Source organism: Mustelus asterias, chromosome 14 (assembly GCF_964213995.1).
Source record: "Mustelus asterias chromosome 14, sMusAst1.hap1.1, whole genome shotgun sequence".
Lineage (NCBI taxonomy): Eukaryota > Metazoa > Chordata > Chondrichthyes > Carcharhiniformes > Triakidae > Mustelus > Mustelus asterias.
This window is the reverse complement of record NC_135814.1, coordinates 45,295,284-45,315,133: the sequence shown is the minus strand read 5'-3', so window position 1 is coordinate 45,315,133 and position 19,850 is coordinate 45,295,284. Positions and strand designations below refer to the sequence as shown.

Sequence of the window (19,850 nt, the reverse complement as noted above, 5' to 3'; positions counted from 1 at the left end):
TTCTTTTGCACTGCATTGCACACTTAATGTCATGTTTCCCTACAAACTGGTTTGAAATGGCCCGAGGTGGGAACGCTCCCATCAGAGGGAGACCAAGATCCAGAATGTTCCCTCCCGGAAGAGAACGCATTACAAAAACAAACTTTTCCTGCAACCAGTATATTCACAAACAGGGAAACGCTTCCCCGCCCATTCACCACAGCGCGAATAAACACAGATTGCGGCCTGGGTAAAAACAATCCAGGAGGGAGGCCGCACGGTGCCGGGGCCGCACCTGCTGTCACCGGGACTGAGGGCAGCTGACAATCACAACCGCCATTACTCCAATCAACCGCTCGGTAAACCGACACCTTTAACAACATGAGGAGGGCCGGGGAATGGGAACCTGCAGCTACTCACCCAGTGTCATCAACAACCACACAGCTGCACCGTGAGGAAGAGGGGAGCAAGCCCGGCACTGACCCCGCCCCCGACCCCGCCCACTCTGCACGGACCCCGCCCCCTCGGCACGGACCCCGCCCCCCTCTGCCCTTGACCCGCCCTCTGCACGGACTCCGCCCCCTCTGCCCTTGACCCGCCCTCTGCACGGACCCCGCCCCCTCTGCACTGGCCCCGCCCCTATTCCCAGACAAGAACCATGAAGGGAGTCAGATCAGTTGCAGTGCCCTAGACCATGTGAAGGAGCAGCGAACGCTCTGAAGGCTTGTGCTGCCAAACAAACCTGTTAGATTTAACCTATTTAACCTATTACTAGACCATATGACCATGAGAAATAGGAGCAACCGTGGGTCATTCAGCCCTTGGAGCATGCTCCTTGATATAGTAAAATCATGGCTGATCCAACACACACTGTCCACTTTCCTGCCTTCTCTCCATAACCCTTAATTCCCAATTGATTAAAAACCTATCGATCTCAACCTTGAAACTGTTCAAGTCAGACTTTGTGATGGGGGCGGGCACCATAGCTCTGATCACTGGTCAGCCTTTTGTCTAGGATTTAGCATAAGGGCAGGTGTAATGCCTGTTCCTGTCAGCTTGGACCTGAAATGTCCCTTGGTTGGAGACTATGAATTGAATTCGATCCAAACTGTTTTTCGGAGTGAGCAAGGGGATGGATTGGGGGTTTGCCCCATCCGCTGCCCACCGGCTTTCTAACTGAGAAAGGAATGAAACGTTTCAAAAATGATGCATCTGCAGTTGAGTAGTTTGCTCATTTTGGCTGAGTTGGGCAAATAGTACTGCACTGACCTCATGTGTCCCAATAGCAGTCAGTGCTTCGAGAGGAAGGAAATGTAATATTAGTGAACACTTACCATTCCCACACTTTCAAACAGCGATAGAAAAACATTCCTCGGCAGGGTGAGGAAGGTGGAACAGAAAGTGAGTCCTCCACCACTCGCTGCATCTCAGATCAGGAGCAATGGGGGAGCTCCATGCCCAATTAGAAGTCTAGGCCAGGATGCCACATGGCAGAAGAGTTATGGCGCAAACAGCAAGTCACTCACCACTGCAAATTTAAAGAGACCTGATCTCTGAATGTCTTTATTTCTTATGGCAGGCTCAGAAAGTCAATAAATGAGCTCAAAAATCATACAGACTCTGTCACCTTCGCCAGCAGAAACTGCTGCTGCATGCAGCCATGGTCCTAGTGGCAGGGATTTTCTTCCACCCTTATGCTGCCTCATCATATCTGCCATAAAGCACTTCCAAATGTTTTCCCACTGATATCTGAGAAATGCACAGGTGACAAAAAATCACATACAAGTGGTTCTTTAACAAGCCATCTTTGGTTAGTCATGGCACAAATCAATTCCAGCCTCCCGGACTACCTGGATCCACTACAATTTGCCTACTGCCGCAACAGGTCCACAGCATACGCCATTTCCCTGGCCCTGCACTCAATCGTGGAACACCAAGATAACAAGGACATCGATGTCAGACTCCTATTTATTGACTAAAGCTCAATCTTCAACACTATTATTCCCAAGAAACTCATCTCCAAACTCCGTGGCCTGGGCCTCGGCACCTCCCTCTGCGACTGGATCCTGAACTTCCTAACTCACAGAACACAATCCGTAAGGATAGGCAACAACACCTCCTCCACGATAATCCTCAACACCGGTGCCCCACAAGGCTGTGTTTTCAGCCCCCTACTATAATCCTTGTACACCTATGACTGTGCGGCCAAATTCCCCTCCAATTCGATTTTCAAGTTTGCTGACGACACCACCATAGTGGGTCAAATCTCAAATGAGGAGACAGAGTACAGGAATGAGATAGAGAATCTGGTGAACTGGTGTGGCAACAATAATCTCTCCCTCAATGTCAACAAAACGAAGGAGATTGTCATCAACTTCAGGAAGCGTAAAGGAGAACATGCCCCTGTCTACATCAATGGGAACAAAGTAGAAAGGGTCAAGAGCTTCAAGTTTTTAGGTGTCCAGATCACAAACAACCTGTCCTGGTCCCCCCATGCCAACACTATAGTTAAGAAAGCCCACCAACGCCTCTACTTTCTCAGGAGACTAAGGAAATTTGGCATGTCAGCTACGACTCTCAACAACCTTTACAGATGCACCATAGAAAGCATTCTTTCTGGTTCTATCACAACTTGGTATGGCTCCTGCTCTGCCCAAGACCGCAAGGAACTATAAAAGGTCGTAAATGTAGCCCAATCCACAAAGCAGCCTCCCATCCATTGATTCTGTCTACACTTCCCACTGCCTCGGCAAAGCAGCCAGCAGAATAAAGGTCCCCACGCACCCTGGACATTCTCTCTTCCACCTTCTTCCTTCAGGAAAAAGATACAAAAGTCTGAGGTCATGTACCAACCGATTCAAGATCGGCTTCTTCCCTGCTGCTGTCAGACTTTTGAATGGACTTACCTTGCATTAAGTTGATCTTTCTCTACACCCTAGTTATGACTCTAACACTACATTCTGCACTCTCGTTTCCTTCTCTATGAATGGTATGTTTTGTCTGTACAGCACGCAAGAAACAATACTTTTCATTCTATGTTAATACATGTGACAATAATAAATCAAATCAAAACTTATCAATTTGCTAATTTCAAAATGGTGGGCGGGCTTCTGATTTTGATACTCAATCACTATCTGTAATTTTGGAGACTAACATTTTACACAAAAATGTCCACTAAACATGTGGGTGCTGCTTGCTGGGCCAATATAATTGCCCACTCTCAGTGAGCCACTTCCTGAACTCCTGCTTTCTTTGTAGTGTAGGTACACCCACAGTGCTTTTAGGAAGTTCCAGGATTCTGACCCAGCCACAGTGAAGGAATGGTGACAGATCACATTGTATTGCTGACCTGATGTCATTATGCTGTATTTTGCATTTACAAGCAAAGTTGGGGGGGGGGGGGGGGGGGGGGAGATACCCACCTGATTTGCACCCGTAAAATCCAGCCCATGGAGATAGCCCCGACTAACATTTCCTTCTCCAAATCCAGTGAGGTTAAGTCTATTGGTAACAAATTTGGTGTACTTATTTTGTCCACTAATTGATAATGGATGTCCTCACCAGGAAGACCTGTGCCAAGTTGTTGGTTAGAAGATGGTCTGGGCAAAGATCCCAATACTACAGTGCTGCTGTTAACTTTGTGATGGTTTGGGTGGCAGAGGCACCACAATATCAGCAATTAAGGCGTCTGTGGAAGGTAATCTGAATCAGATCCATTTGGCATTTGCAATTATATTCACAGAATCAATGGCAAACTATTGAATTCGTACAGTTCCATATGGTAGATTTTCAAGTAGATGCTCTATAGCCAAAGATTGAGGTCATGAAGGAGTTGAGACAGAACAAAAGTGTTTAAAGTAAATCACTGTCACCAACACTTGTCTTAAAATCTGTTCCACTCAGACCCACTACACTGGGTAGCTGATGGCCGAGTGGTATTATCGCTAGACTATTAATCCAGAAACTCAGTTAATGTTCTGGGGACCTGGGTTTGAATCCCGCCAATGGTGGAATTTGAATTCTATAAAAAATATCTGGAATTTAGAATTTACTGATGATCATGAAACCAGTGTCAATTGTTGGAAAAACCCATCTGGTTCACTAATGCCCTTTAGGGAAGGAAATCTGCCGTCTTACCTGGTCTGTCCTACATGTGACTCCAGAGAGCAATGTGATTGACTCTCAACTGCCCTCGTTGAACAAGGGCAACTAGAGCTGGGCAGCCAGTGACACCCATATCCCACGAATGAATTTTTAAAAAACATCTCCTCCAATGGTTTTCCCTACTGTAGTTGTCCCCATCTCCACAACTTATACAATGTCTGTTGTTAATATAGTCTGCAATGATTGAGTCAATTTCCACATGCATACCAATGATATTCAGCTTCACCTTTACACATCAACTACATTACTACATTCTCCAACTATCTCACTGATATCTCGTCCATGACAAAATTAATATTTCAGTAGAACATTGGTAAAACTAAAGTCACTTTGGGTCAGTGCTGTACCTATCTTTGATTTAGACTGAGCAAACTGATGATGAGGCCAATGAATTTAGCCTACATAGTTGACAGTACGAATACCAGAATCTGCTAAAAAAAAAAGAGAAGCTTGCATTTATATAGCGTCTTTCAAATCCACAGGATATTTGAAAGCACTTCACAGCCACTAAGCATTCCTGATTTTAATTGCTTCACTATTGGAAACTATGCCTTCAGCTGCCTAAGTCCTAATCTCTGGAATTCCCTTTCTATATATCTGCCTCTATTTCTCTTAAAGTGCTCCTTAAAACCCAATTCTGACCACACTTTTGGTCAGCTGGCCTACTAACTTAAATGCCTTGGTGTCAAATTTTGTTTCACGAGAGTTGTAAATCACATTGGGATGTGTTATATTAAAGGTGCTACATAAATGCAAGCTATTACCTATGTGCTTTGTAAGCAAAAGCAGGAATGGTCGCACAAATGAGATAAGGGACCAGTTAACCTATTCTGATGGTATAGGTTGAGAGAATGAACAGGACACTTGGATAATTTCTTGTTTCCTGAAGAAATTCCATATCTTTGATGTCCATCTGTAGATGGCACATACAATCATAGAATGGTTACAGTAAAGAAGGAAATCTTTCAACATATTGAGTCCATGCTGGCTGTCAACAAGAGCAATGCAGCTCGTCCCACTACTCCGCCTTTTTCCCCAAAAATATTTTCTCTTCCTTTTATCCACTTCCCTTTTGAAAGCCATGATTGAATCTGCCTCCACCAGATACTCAGACAGTACATTCCTGATCCTATCCATTTTCTGCATAAAATAATTTCCTCCTGTTGCCACAGGTTCTTTTGCCAATCACTAAATTGGTGTCCTCTGGTTCTTAACCTTTCTGCCAATGGAAACCACCATGTCTCTAAGACATGAAAGAGATCATAAACTGTTTAAATCAAACATATTTTTGATTATTTAAAAATGAACCTTGCTGAACCTAAAGATGGTTGCTATAGGTCACATGAATCACAACTTGGCTAATTTCTGGAAATTCCCAACAATTACAGGACCAAACCTCAACCCTCATCCTTGTGGAATCTCAAATTTATCATTATGCAGACACATTACAATGAATGAAACCAAGGACCAGCAGTCAATCCGTCTCCTCAGCGTCGTCCTATAACAAAGGGAGCACCATCAAAACTCATTAAACCTGCAGAGCCTCTAAAAGCTAATATCTATCTTTTAGGGTGAACAATGGATTTGAACCAGAGGTATAGAAACTGCCTGTAACTGACTCAATTATGGGCAGTATCATATGATCCAAGCTTCTGGCCTTTGGAAAGTTTTATTACATTTCTAGACACACAACTCAGTTTGCAGTTTAAACTCCAGCCGCAAACATTAAAATGGGACTCCAGGCTGACCAACAGCCAGCATCACATTGAAGCCTCCTTGGAGCTTATTCCTCTAGAAGATTCCTGCCAAGCAGACCAAGTCTCTGTACACTTACCTCATCGTGCTGTATCACCATCAACTTTAAAACAATTCTGAACCCACCTGAACTGTAGCTCCTCCCTGAAGGTAGCTTCTCTGGACTCTTGACTTTCTTAACTCTTGCAATCTCACAAACCAAACTTTTAAGTTATTTATAGTTGTAATAACTCCTCTTTCCCACTTTCTTATTGTATACTTGTTTGCATGTGTGTGTATATATGCGTGTCTGTGACCATTCTCTGGGTTTGAATGTGCGAATAAACTATAATTTTGATTCAACCTTAAAGAATACGCTGCGTCATTTTCAAATAATGACCACACAAACAGAAGATTTGGGGAAACACACCACAACCTATTCAAAAATTAAAACAACTCCACTATGGACAGACAGTGAGAAAATAAAGTCAGGGTTTCCGCCCTCCCCTGTTCAAAACAAAACATTTTCTCCCTATCTGCTCCATCTGGACCCCTAATGATTTTGAATACCTCTGTTAAATCTCCTCTCAACGTTCTCTTCTTGCAAATCTGTCCTCGTAACTGAAGTGACTTATCCCTGGAACCATTCTTATAAATCTTTTCTGTACTTTCTAAAGTGCAGTGCCCAGAACTATAGATCTGGGTAACACTGCTCCAGCTAATGTCTAACCTGTAAAGGTTCAGCATAGCATCCTTGCTTTTGTACTCTACATCTCTAGTTATAAAGGCCTGTATGCATTATTAAACATTTTCTTGACCTGCCCTGTGATCTAAAATGATTTGTACACATATACCCCCTCAAGGCCTTCTGCTCTTCCACTCCCTTTAGAATTGTGCCCTAAATTTCATCAGTCATATCTCCACTCATTTCACCAACACATGTTCTCTTTAAGTTTGCCACTATCCTCCTCACGGTTCACAATACTTCCAAGTTTTGTGTCAAGCACAAATTTTGAAATTCAAGAAAAGCAGTGGCCCTAATATAATATATATATAGTCCACCAGTCCAACAACCACCATTATGAAGTGCTTCGAAAAGTTAATCATGGCATGAATCAATTTCAGCCTACCAGATTGCCTAGATCCACTTCAGTTCACCTATCCCTGCAACAGGGCCACAGCAGATGCCATCTCCCTGACCCCACACTCAACCCTGGAACACCTAGATAACAAAGACACCTATGTCAGACTCCTATTTATTGACTACAGCTCGGCCTTCAACACCCATTATTCCTACAAAACTCATCTCCAAACTCCATGTCCTGGGGCTCGGCTCCTCCCTCTGTGACTGGATCCTAGACTTCCCAATCCATAGACTGCGATCAGCAAGGATAGGCAATGACACCTCCTCCACGATCATCACAACACCGGTGCTTCATAAGGTTGTGTCCTCAGCCCCTTACTATGCTCCTTATATACCCATGACTGTGTGGCCAAATTCCCCTCCAACTCGATTTTCAAGTTTGCTGACGACACCACCGTTGTGGGTTGGATCTCAAACAATGATGAGACAGAGTACAGGAATGAGATAGAGAATCTGGTGAACTGGTGCAACGACAATAATCTCTCCCTCAATGTCAACAAAACGAAGGAGATAGTCATAGACTTCAGGAAGCAAGGTGGAGGACATGCCCTGTTCCATCCATCCTGTTCCATAACACGTCAATGGGGACGAAGTGAAAATGGTCGAGAGCTTCAGGTTTCGAGGTGTCCAGATCACTAACAACCGCCCTGGTCCCTCCATGCCGGCGCCATAGTTAAGAAAGCCCATCAACACCTCCATTTTCTCAGGAGGCTAAGGAAATTTGGAATGTCTGCTACGACTCTCACCAACTTTTACAGATGCACCATGGAAAGCATTCTTTCTGGTTGTATCACAGCTTGGTATGGCTCCTGCTCTGTTTAAGACCGCAAAAAACTGCAAAGTGTCGTGAACGAAGCCCAGTCTATCACTCAAACCAGTCTCTCATCCATTGACTTTATCTATACTTCCCGCTGCCTCGGAAAAGCAGCCATCATAATCAAGGACCCCATGCACCCTGTACGTACTCTCTTCCACCTTTTTCTGTCTAGAAAAAGATACAAAGGTTTGAGGACATGTACCAACCGACTCAGGAACAGCTTCTACCCTGCTACCATCAGACGTTTGAATGGACCTATCTCGTATTAAGTTGATCTTGCTCTACACCCTAGCTATGACTATAACACTACATTCTGCACTCTCTCCTTCTCTAAGTATGATATGCTTTGTCTTTGTAGCATGCAGAAAACAATACTTTTCACTGTATACTAATATATGTGACAATAATAAATCAATAAATAAATCATTCATCACTACTGTTTCCAGTCACTAAAATACCTCTCTTGTCATGCTTCATTGTCCCTTTTTTCCATAGGCTTCAATTTTGTTGACTAGCTAGTTATGTGGCATTTTATCAAATATCTTTTGGAAGTCCACATACACCACATCAACCACATCACCCTCATCACCCCTCTGTTAGCTTATCAAAACTCGAACAAATTAGTTAAACATGATTTGCCCTTAAACAAATCAATGCTGACTTTCTATCGGCCAACATAACAGTGAACAGTGAACCTAGACTTGTGACATTCTGGGTTAAACACAGAACTTTGACTCAAAGGTCAGTACTATTGGCAAAAATAGGTAATTTTGCGAAATCTTTGTGTCCTGTTTAACTCCAACAAAACCTGACTTAGTGTGGACTTGTAACTCCACAAATTCAGTAGTTTAAGATAGTATCCTCACCCTGTTTTCCAATCATGCAGGGAGTGCCCCAGAGCAGACTATAACTATAGTAAAGTCAACTGTTGCTGGTAGTGGGGTCTATCCAATTGTTGATCCTGGTGGAGGATGGTGGGGGAGTTGAGGGTGCACCGAAGGGGCAACCCAGCGGGGGAGGTTCACGGGAAGGTGGAAACACTTTTCTCCCCAAAGCTGTCCTCGCCTCCCTTAAGCTTGAGAAACCCAGCTAGCTAGGGTTATGGCCACAATTCAGTTTAAATAAGGGGTTTTCAGTCTTTCACCTTGTGGGTGAAAATGATTTTCCTCCATTACCAACACTCACTAACCACCTCTCCCTCCCCATCCTTCTCTTTAAATTCACGTCATCTGGTTCTCAATCCAATCAGGCCTGGTGATTTATCCACTTTCAAAGATGCTAAACCCTTTAATATTTCCTCTCTCACCAAGTTGTTTCCATTGCAACATTTCGCGCCCCTCCTCAACTACAACGTCTGCAGCACCCCTCTCTTCTGTGGAGACAGATGCAAGTATTCATCAAGAACCATGCTCATGTCTTGCTCCCCAACACACAAGTTGCATTTTTAGTCCCTAATTGGCCCCACTCTTCCAAGTTATACTCATGGTCTTTCTGCATTTATAAAACATTTTTGGGTTTTCCTTGACTTAATTTGCCAATATTTTTTCATGCCGTATCTTTGTTTTCCTAATTTCCCTTTAATTTCGTCATGTGCATTCTATGCTCCTCTGCAATCCTGAGCTTTCAGTATTTTGTTGCCATATCTCCCTTTTGTCCTATTTAACATCGAGGAGGTAAGGGGAAAAATGTATTAGTCCCACTATTTTGCTTTGTAGGAATATGAATTCTCTATCTCCGCCTTGAATATCATCCACTGTTCCAACACTGATTTACTTTCAAGAGCTGTTTCCAGTTCACTTTTGCCAAATTACATCTCAGCTAACTAAAATGGGCTTTTCTGCAAGTTGAATCTTTTATTTTTGATCCATCCTGTTCCATAACCACGCTAAATCTAATTGAACTATGATCACCACTATCAAAACGCTCTCCCTTCCAGCTTCCTTCATTAAACAGCTCCTCAAGCAAGAACTCCAAGACACTCCATTCCCTCAGGTTGAGTCATGCGTTTAAGCCCCACTCCAGGACTTCATAAGAAATAGCTGCATGAGTAATCCATTCCGTGCCTCAAGCCTTCTCTGACATTCAATAAAATCATTGCCTGCCTGCTCGCCACAATTCTTGGCTCCCTTGTCGAACAAAAATCTGTCAAACTAAGCCTTGAATATATTCAATGATGTTGCCTCCACTGTTCGCTGAGGAAAGAGAATTCCAAAACTAACATCCCTATGAGAGAAGAAATTCCCCGTCTGTGTTAAATGGGAGACCTTTATTTTGAAACTGTTCTCTAGTTCTAGATTTCCTGATGAAGGAAAACATCCTTACAATATAAATCAAGCCCCCTTCAGGATCTTATATATTTCAATAAGATCACCTCATAATCTTCTGAACACAATGTATGTTGGCCCAATGTGCTTAACCTTTCCTCATTAGACAATGAGGCAGCATGGTGGCACAGTGGTTAGCACTGCTGCCTCACAACGCCAGGCATTCGGGTTTGATTCCCAGCTTGGGACACTGTGTGGAGTTTGCACATTCTCCCCGTGTCTGCGTGGGTTTCCTTCAGGTGCTCCGTGTTCCTCCCACAGTCCAAAGATGTGCGGGTTAGGTGAATTGGCCATGCTAAATTGACCCTAGTGTCAAGGGGACTAGCTAGGTTAAATGCATGGGGTTACGGGGATCGGGCCTGGGTGGGTTTGTGGTCAGTGCAGACTCGATGGACCGAATGGCCTCCTTCTGCACTGTAGGATTCTAACTCCTTCATTCCAAGAATCAGCCTAATGAATCTTTGAACTGCAAATATCCCTCCTGTAAGGAGACCAAAATTGTACACAACATTCTAGGAGCAGAATTTTATCATTTTTTTTCCAAGTAGTGTCTTAGGGGTGATAAACGGAGGGCAGTCCTTGCCTGCTTTTCCTGCCACATTTTCAAGCACTTTAGAAAAAAAAAGGGGTGGGGCGCACATCATCATACTGGTGGGAAGGGCTCCGAATGACCCCACCCCACCAACATCCTCGCCCCCTGACAGAGAGACATGCCCCTGAACTGAAAAATAAAAAAAAATCCTCCCCATGGAAACTGATACTACTCCCCCCCCCACCCCAGGGGACATTGTGCCCAACTCAACCCTCCCAAACAGAAGCCTACCCCAGAAAACACCGCATCCTGCCCCCCCACCCAGAACCTCCCCAATGGAACTCCCCAGGCTTTGCCTGGACATGACCCCCCCCTGTTCCTGTTGGATTCTCCGCCCCCACCAGCTTTCCCATCTGTCAAAAACGGGGATGGAAATTTCTCTCCCCCCACCCCGCAAGTGTGGTCTCAACAATGCCCTAAACAGTTGTAGTAAGACTTTGCTATCTTTATATTCCATTCCCTTTGCAATAAATGCCAATATTCCATTTGCCTTCCTAATTATTTGCAGTACCTGCATGATAATCTTTTGTGATTCATGTACACAGACACCCAGAACTCCCTCTACGACAGCATTCTGGAGTCCATCTTCATTTAAATATGTTGTTTTCTATTCTTCCTACCAAAGTACACAAGTTCACATTTTTCCACATTATATTCCATCAGCCAAATTTTTGCCCACTTAAACTATCGAAATACCTTTGCAGATTTTTTGGGGGGGAATTTTCCCGTCCCGCCCACCAAGGGAATTGTAGAGTACGGGATGTGGACCATGCAATGGTCCATTGACCTCAGGTGGGGTTTTCTGGTTTTGGGGTGAGCGCGTCTGAAAAATCCCGCCCTTTGTATCTTCCACACAGCTAACTTTCCTATCTTTGTATCATCAGCAAATTTGTCTATAATAGTCAGTCCCTGCATCCAAGTCATTAATACAGATCATAAACAGTTGAAGCCTCAGTACACTTCACTAGTTAGTTTGCCGAGCTGAAAATAACCCACTTATCCTGACCTTGTGTTTCCTGTTGGTCAATCAATCCTCTTTTCGCATTCACTGCCAACATGAGCTCTTTTCTTGTGCAGTAACCTTATGTGTGACACCTTCGTAAATCCGTTTTCTAAATCCAAATACATTATACCTACCGGTTCCCCTTTATCTATCCAGTTTGTTACATCCTCAAAGAACTCTAATAAATTTGTCAAACACAATTGACCTTTTACAGAACCAGATTGACTCTACCTGACTGTATTATGATTTTCTAAATGTCCTGCTACTACTTTCTTAATGATGAATTATAGCATTTTCCCACTGTTGTATGTTAGGTTAAATGGCCTCGAGCTTTCTACTTTATGTCTCCCTCCTTTCTTGAGTAGACTTAAGTAAATAATCATTACTGATGGAATACTGTACTAAGGGTGCCATCTTGCTGATGACACATTAAACTGAGGCTCCGCCTGCATTATCAGGTGGACATAAAAGATCCTATGACATTATTCAAAGAACAGCAGGACAGTTCTTCAAGTTTGCTAGCAATATCTCATTGTTGAGGTTGCTCACTCCAAAATCTCGCTGAGCAGAAATTGGCTGCTGTAATTCATAGGAAGGTTTAATGCAGGAATAGACTGTTCAGACCTTCTTACATCCTGCATCCACTATTAAATTTGATATTGGGTGATATGTACTTCAAAACTATTTATCTAGCTTTGCTTTATATCTCTCTCAGTCTTGAAAGCACCAATTGCCCTAGCATCCACAGCCTCTTGGGGGGGAAAAAGTCCAAATATTTACTATCCTTTGTCTGAAAAAGTGTTTGCTGATTTCACTCCTAAATGACCTAACTCTAATTTTATTATGGCCTCTAGTTCTTAATGAGTTCAAAACATAGTTCATTGGCTATAAAGCACCTTGGAATGTCTGAAGGTCATGCAAAACACTTCACAAATACAAGCTCTTACTTTGACTTTCCACTCCAACTTCCATTTGGCCCAGATATTCCTCTTCTTCTGCTTCATTCCCCATCCTTGTCTTAGAAAATGAATGAGCATCACTCAAGATCTACTAGTATTTTGAAAAACTACAGTAAAATGCATTACTATATGTGCATGTATGCCATTATTCCCAGCTTTAACACATTTCTTTTCTGGGTTCTTCCAATATTTAAGCATTGATTAGAATTTCAATGTTTTCAGTAATTATCCCAAATTTTAGTGATAAATTTCTAATGTCAAAAAAAAGTTAGTGACCGTCTGTCAAAGTGGACCACATTCAATAAAGCTCATTTAACAGCTGTTAAAATAGTTCAATTTTACTTTAGCAAGTATCAGTTTGAGCAAACCATTCTAATAATCCATGGTATAATTCCTTAGCAGCTAAAACAGACTAAAAACATTTTCATATACAACTTAGAATACCAGATCCAAATGGAACGTTAAATTTACAGAATTATTCACAACTGACACAGTAATGGAAAATAGAACAGCTCAAATGTATATAGATTGTAGAAATCAAAACAAATAGAAAATAGAATTGGAAAACACCCTTTTATTATGTCCGTGCCACACATACTAGTGAAAAATAATATTCCTAAGAAAGAAAACTACCCTTTTTTCACAACATATTTAAATAAAATAACTTCAAGTACTTTGACTCAGGTACAAAAATTTCTGATCTGAGCTGCCTCCAACAGGCCACTGCAACTCACAGTAGTTAAACACAATGGTTAAACACAGCGGTCACAAAGAGCCATTGTGTACCAGGTTCCGTGGCAAGGCAGATGGAGGGAAATGCATTATGAAAAATACTGTGTATAGGAAATTGTAATTTATTGTATGGATACAAATGATTATATTGGAATTTGAGACCACAGTGGCTCAAAAATTATATAACAAAATAGAAAATGGAAAACCTAATATCCCCTACACCCTGTTTTAAAGGCAGGCACTACCCAACTTTAGGAGACTCCACAGTGTTTGTAGAGGATATGTACAAGCCATATACGTATAATCATTTTAAGACTAAAATAAAATGCTACGGTTATTCTAAGGCATAACAATATTCAATGCCTGCAAACAATATGTACACATCATACATATTTGAACAAGACTTAATTAATATTAACATTAATGAACAATTATATACAGATGTTTCTTTGTTGATCCACTGTTCGCGAATTCATTTTGAGACTAAGTAGGTGGTGCATTGATAAGCAGATCTATAAATTTATTGTCTACAGTAACATCAGGTTCTCCAGTGCCCTTCTTGGACAGAACAGTGTAAACAGTTATCAATTGGCTTTGTTTTATTATTCAAAAACATTCGTTGTTTTATTTCCTTGAAGATTTAAAGCAATTTTGCTGCCTCTTCCTTTTCATAGAAAATGAAGACTTGACATTTTATTCATAAATTAACAAAAATTAAATACATTCACTAAAATATAAGCTACAAAAAAAATTCAAGATTTTTTCCATTTACTTCCATGTATTTTTTTTTACAAAGGGGAGAGGATTTCCAGTCCCCCATTACAGCTCTGGTGGTTGTATATTAATTCAGTGCGTTTTGAAATATTGGTTGCTATTGCACTAGGACCACCCCATGCCACTGAACTCTTTGGGTGTGCTTCCCTGTTCTACCGAAGCTGTCCGTAAAACATTTCCATAGTTCAAGAACTACGGTTTCCAAAGGAGCGAACCTTCTTTTCTAGAATAATCCTTGGCTGGCATTTCCACATTTTAAGAAGTGATGTGAAGTATCTGTTGTTTTGTGCAAATTATCTTGCACTTCCCCATTGATATGAAGATACCAGTATTTCAGGCTGCTGGTCCCAATGTCTTTATACTTTCATTTGTATTTTGATTGCTTTAGCTTCCCTTAAAAAGCTCAGCCCATCGCTTCTCAAAAAATCTCCTCATGTTGTGACCAGCTCTGCCTATATCTGAATCATCTTCATTAAATGTTTCACAGTTGTCAAAAACTAGTCTTGCATCCACAGCAAATATTTCAGTATTAGGGTATCTAGGAAAGAAAGTGTATTTAGGAATTAGTATTATCGCCAAAGGAAGATAATTCTATATTACTTAGAATATTTTAAAGATAATGATGAAAAAGTTGATGAAAAAATATAGACACTTACAGTCCATTGCTGAGTTTTTCTCTGATAGTAGAAAAGTCCATGGGTTTCTTTATAACCTTTCTGTATCCCGGTACCAGTTTGGAGTTCACAGGGAGCAAGAAGGGCCAAGCGTCCTCATGAGTTTCCAGCTCTGATAACATAATGCTGTTTAAAAGAAAGTAATGTTCCTTAACTTCAATAAGGAGTTGACACAACAAAGCCTAGAATTATGTCAGACTGGGAAATGCAGTCAAGTGATAAATGCAATGAATGTTGAGAATATATTCAAGACCGTTTTCTGCACCAATGTGTTTAGAATTAGCAAGGGAAAAGACCATATTGGTGCCAGTGATGAGTAATAAAACATAACTAGTTCGCAATCTGACAGTAAAGGCAGCATCTTCCAAATCGAATTTGATATTACATTTGAGAGGCAGCAGGGAGAGTTAGAACCCAAGGTTTTAAATTTGAGGGAACCTTCTCAGAGATGAGCAATAAATAATGCAGCAAACTGTGATTAGCTGTTATAAATAAATTTGCAAACAGTGAGAAGTATTCACAAAACATCTGGTATGATGCCAAATCAGTTCCAATCCCTGAAAGTTCCACTTATGTAGTTAATTAAACCATGGTCAACAAATAATATAAAAGATAATATTACGTCAAAAAGGCTCAGACAAATACAAGAAAAAATGGAATAACTGGGAAAAGCTAGAAATACAAAACAAGATACAAAGAAAATAAGTGATGCAAAAAGGAACTGTGGAAATCTTGCAAGAGATATCAAAGCTAACAGCAAAAGCTTTTACAAATATATTGAGAAAAAGTGGTCAAGCGAATGTGAATCAATTAAAGGTGGATGCTGGTGATTTAAATAGATAATAAGAAAATCAAAGGCTTATTCAGTTTACTTTGTACAATATTTCCACCACGGAGGAAGAGGACAAAGCAGCAGCGGTATAAATAGGACAAGGGTATAAACATAATAGATTCAACAAGTTTTTAAAAAAAGTACAGAAAATAACAGGATTTAAGATATACAAATCTCCAGGACCTGCTGCTTTCCACCTTAGGATATTAAAAGAAATAGGTGATGAGATTACAGATGCATTCATCATAATTTTCTAAATGCTCTTTAGATTCAATAATCTTGCATTTGTTTTGGAAAATTGCATATGTTGCTTCATATCTTGAGACAAAAAGCAAAAAATTATCAACTATTGGGAGGTTATATGAACCTGTCAGATACAATCTGACGGAGTATGGCAGAAGTATCTGTGTGGATTTGTGAAGATCAGGTAATCATAGAATCAGAAAGCATAGAGGTCGATCATTTAACATCATCCCTTTGAAACATCTCTCCAGTAGTTCCAGTTGCCTGTCCTTTCCCATGGCATCTCCATGACACACTGGGTTGGGAACCACTGGACAAGGGCCTGAATTCTTAGGATGGTGGAAACTCTGGCTGCCCCACTGCAAATTCAAATTTATGTTGACTGGATTTATATCCCTCACTCGGCAGGAAGCACGCCTTGGAGAGCTGCCAGCTAATCTGATTGGCTGAAATTTAGCTGCCCAAGACCAAGTCCTGGGAACTGGAGACCCAGAAGTGTAAGGATAGGGCAGGCCGGGGGTGAGGTGGTTGCGCCAGGGATGAAGGGAGCTCCAGGTCACCAGATCTTAAGGAAGGGTGTGAGAGGGGGGCTTCTGATGGAAGCACCCTCATTCTTCCAGCCCAAGCTCCACCTTTCTTTATTTTCTGGTTTTCCCATGGAATTTCAATGCACCTGCCAGCCTAAAAATTGAGGTTGGGCAGGAAACGGCCCTTAAGTGGCCACTTATGCCCTCAATTGGCGCAAGGATAGGCTTCCCAGCCGTGGCCTTGCCTGCCCGAACATTAAATCACTGTAAGGCCGGGGCAGGTAGGAACCCAGAGGGAATCCCGTCCCTACAATTTCAGCACCCATCCCCAAAAACCCGCCGATGGGGGGAACATAAAATTCTAGCCTAAGAGCTGTGGGGGAATAAAGGGATTTGACGTCCATGTACACGAATCACTATAGCTAGTAAATAGGTACAAAAAGTGGTCAGAAAGTCTAACGGCATGTTAGCTTTTATCACAAAGGGACTTAAATTCCAAAGTGAAAAAGTAATATTTCCTGGACTTGGTTAAATTGTATCTGAAATACTGCATTCAATTTAGGGCACTGAACCACAGGAAAGGGTACAGTACAGATTCATCAGAATGATTGCAGGGCTTAGAAAGACGCACTGCATAAATTGGCTTGTATTACCAAGAGTTTAGAAAGTTCTAGAATGATACAAAGTGTTTTAAAATTATGAATGGATTCAGCAATACACAGTAAGAAGTTTAACACCAGGTTAAAGTCCAACAGGTTTATTTGGTAGCAAAAGCCACTAGCTTTCGGAGCGCTTGCTTTGCTGCCCCTTCGTCAGGTGAGTGGGAGTTCTGTCCACAAACAGGGCATACAGAGACACAAACTCAATTTACAAAATAATGGTTGGAATGCGAGTCTTTACAGGTAATCAAGTGTTAAAGGTACAGACAATGTGAGTGGAGAGAGGGTTAAGCACAGGTTAAAGAGATGTGTATTGTCTCCAGCCAGGACAGTTAGTGAGATATTGCAAGCCCAGGCAAGTCGTGGGGGTTACAGATGGTGTGACATGAACCCAAGATCCCGTTTAAGGCCGTCCTCATGTGTGCGGAACTTGGCTATCAGTCTCTGCTCAGTGACTCTGCTTTGTCGTGTATCGTGAAGGCCGCCTTGGAGAACGCTTACCTGAAGATCACTCGCATTCCAACCATTATTTTGTAAATTGAGTTTGTGTCTTTATATGCCCTGTTTGTGAACTGAAATTCCACTCACCTGATGAAGGAGCAGCGTTCCGAAAGCTAGTGGCTTTTGCTACCAAATAAACCTGTTGGACTTTAACCTGGTGTTGTGAGACTTCTTATTGTGTTTACCCCAGTCCAATGCCGGCATCTCCACATCATTTCAGCAATACAGAGAAATTATTTCCTCCAGATCAGGATTCCAGAACAAAAGGAAACAATCTTAAAATTAGAGCTAGATCATTTAGGACTGAAATCAAAAAACACTTTATCACTTAAAAAGTGTAGCTCTGGAAACTGCTTCCCTGAAGACTGCATCCTAGACCCCAAGCTCTGGAATTCCCTCCCTAAACAGCTCCACCTCCCTAGCTCTTCTTCCTCCTTTAAGTCATCCGGTAAAACTTGGCTCTTTGACCAAATTTTTGGGCACTTGCCCTAATGTCCCCTTTTGTGGGCTGGTGTCAATTTTGTTCAACACTCGTGTGAAGCACCTCAAGATGTTTTGCTACATTTTAGGTGCTAAACAAATGCATTTTGGGCCAACTGAAATTTTCAATGTTAATATCTTTGATAGATAAGGATGTCAAAGGAATATGGAACAAAGACAGGTAAATGAACTTGAGGTACAGATCAAGCACAATCCAAATGAACAGTGAAATAGGCTCGAGCACAGGTTTGTCCAACCTGCAGCTTGAGAAGCTTTTCTACTGCGGCCCACAGATCCAGTTTTCAACATGCCAGTAAGACGTGCAAGTGGAGTGGAAAATTCTGAACGGAGCTGTTCCTCCAACAGGCCGTTCCATACCTGTGTTTGCTGCTGTTAGGCAGTGAGTTGAGTTCACCACGGCAGATGGTGAAATTTGAATTCACTAAAAACAGACTTAGAAGTCTAATGATAACCATAAAATCATTGCCAATTATCATAAAAACCCACTAATGCCCTTTAGGGAAGGAAATCTGCTGTCCTTACCTGGTCTGGCCTACATGTGACTCCAGATCCCAGCAATGTGGTTGACTCTCAAATGCCCTCTGAAATGGAGGGCAATTGGGGACGGGAAATAAATGCTGGCCCAGCCAGCGATGCTCACGTCCCGTATAATGAATAAAAAAACACACCAACACATATCTTTATCCTCTGGGTGAGTGACTGAGCTCACCGAGCCTGGGTCTGTGTCGGACACATGCACACTGATACTTTCACATTCCAATGGTCATGTTTTGAAAACTTATCAATTTACTGCTTTGACATTGTTTTATTTTTGCTGAGCAAGTTCATTATTTTCCTTATAGCTCAACCTTTTTTAAAAATTCATGTTTAATGTTTTGTCAAACCTTATCTTTCAGAAATTTCATCATCTGCCCCTTGAATGAGAAAATAATGGAAATGTGTGTCCCGCCCTCCCCCTGCAGTGAAAAGGATGGACAAGCCCACTTGCTCGAGGAGTTGAATAGCCTACTGTTGTTCTTAAATTCTAAGTCTTCCCCCAGATACAAACACAATACTGTTCCGGAAGACTTATCATGTCAGCACTCCTACCCCACAGATCTTATTTTTGCTTACCTCACTCTATTTTTTCTTTGTTGTCCAACCCCTATCCACATACATCGACAAACCTTCTGATGTTGTCACTTTAATCAATTCCAATTGTTTGGCCCCAACCAGCTCCTTTTAAATAAGCAATTTCAAACCGTCTAAACCTAAATCACCCTCCAAGATCACCGTGCTGTTCATTTGCAAATTCTTTGTTCCAGTGAAGCTCAGATCCCCTTCCTTGATCTCTCCTTCCAATACAATGATGACTGCATCTGAGCTGCATTTTGTTATTACGTAAGCTAATGAAGATTTTTTTAAAACTTCCAACTTCCATTCCTCTCCCTTACTTTAATAGGGTCAGTCACAGACTCTTCACTGTGCTCCACAAAACCGACCAACTTCCACAGCAACCTTGATTATATTTCTTCCCACCCAACCTCCTGAGAGTGTTCCATTCTCTTCTTTCAGTTTCTCCAGTAACCTGCTCTAAAGGTGCCACCTCCACATCGGTGCTTCTGAAATGAGTATTCTCCCCACCTGTTCCACTGCCTCCACTGTGACAGATAGATAGATAGATAGAGTCCTTGACTGTGTCTGTCCCATTT

At 41.8% G+C, this 19,850-nt stretch overlaps 2 protein-coding genes across 12 annotated transcripts in view; both read right to left on the bottom strand.

Annotated features, from left to right (window-relative positions):
• wdsub1 (WD repeat, sterile alpha motif and U-box domain containing 1) overlaps positions 1-486 on the bottom strand; it is a 64,629-nt gene extending 64,143 nt beyond the window's left edge. Inside the window, exon 1 of the mRNA XM_078228316.1 lies at positions 400-486. The gene's annotated coding sequence lies outside the window, so the exon portion shown is untranslated. The remainder of the gene's footprint in view (positions 1-399) is intronic.
• A 12,547-nt stretch (positions 487-13,033) lies between these two features.
• The window catches only part of baz2ba (bromodomain adjacent to zinc finger domain, 2Ba), a 267,052-nt gene continuing 260,235 nt past the window's right edge, over positions 13,034-19,850 (bottom strand). For all 11 annotated transcript variants that reach the window (XM_078228289.1, XM_078228297.1, XM_078228290.1 and 8 more), the window contains 2 exons: positions 14,879-15,022; positions 13,034-14,760 (listed from right to left, as the gene is read on the bottom strand). In XM_078228289.1, the coding sequence (XP_078084415.1) occupies positions 14,607-14,760; positions 14,879-15,022 (298 nt within the window). In that variant the 3' untranslated portion in view covers positions 13,034-14,606. The remainder of the gene's footprint in view (positions 14,761-14,878; positions 15,023-19,850) is intronic.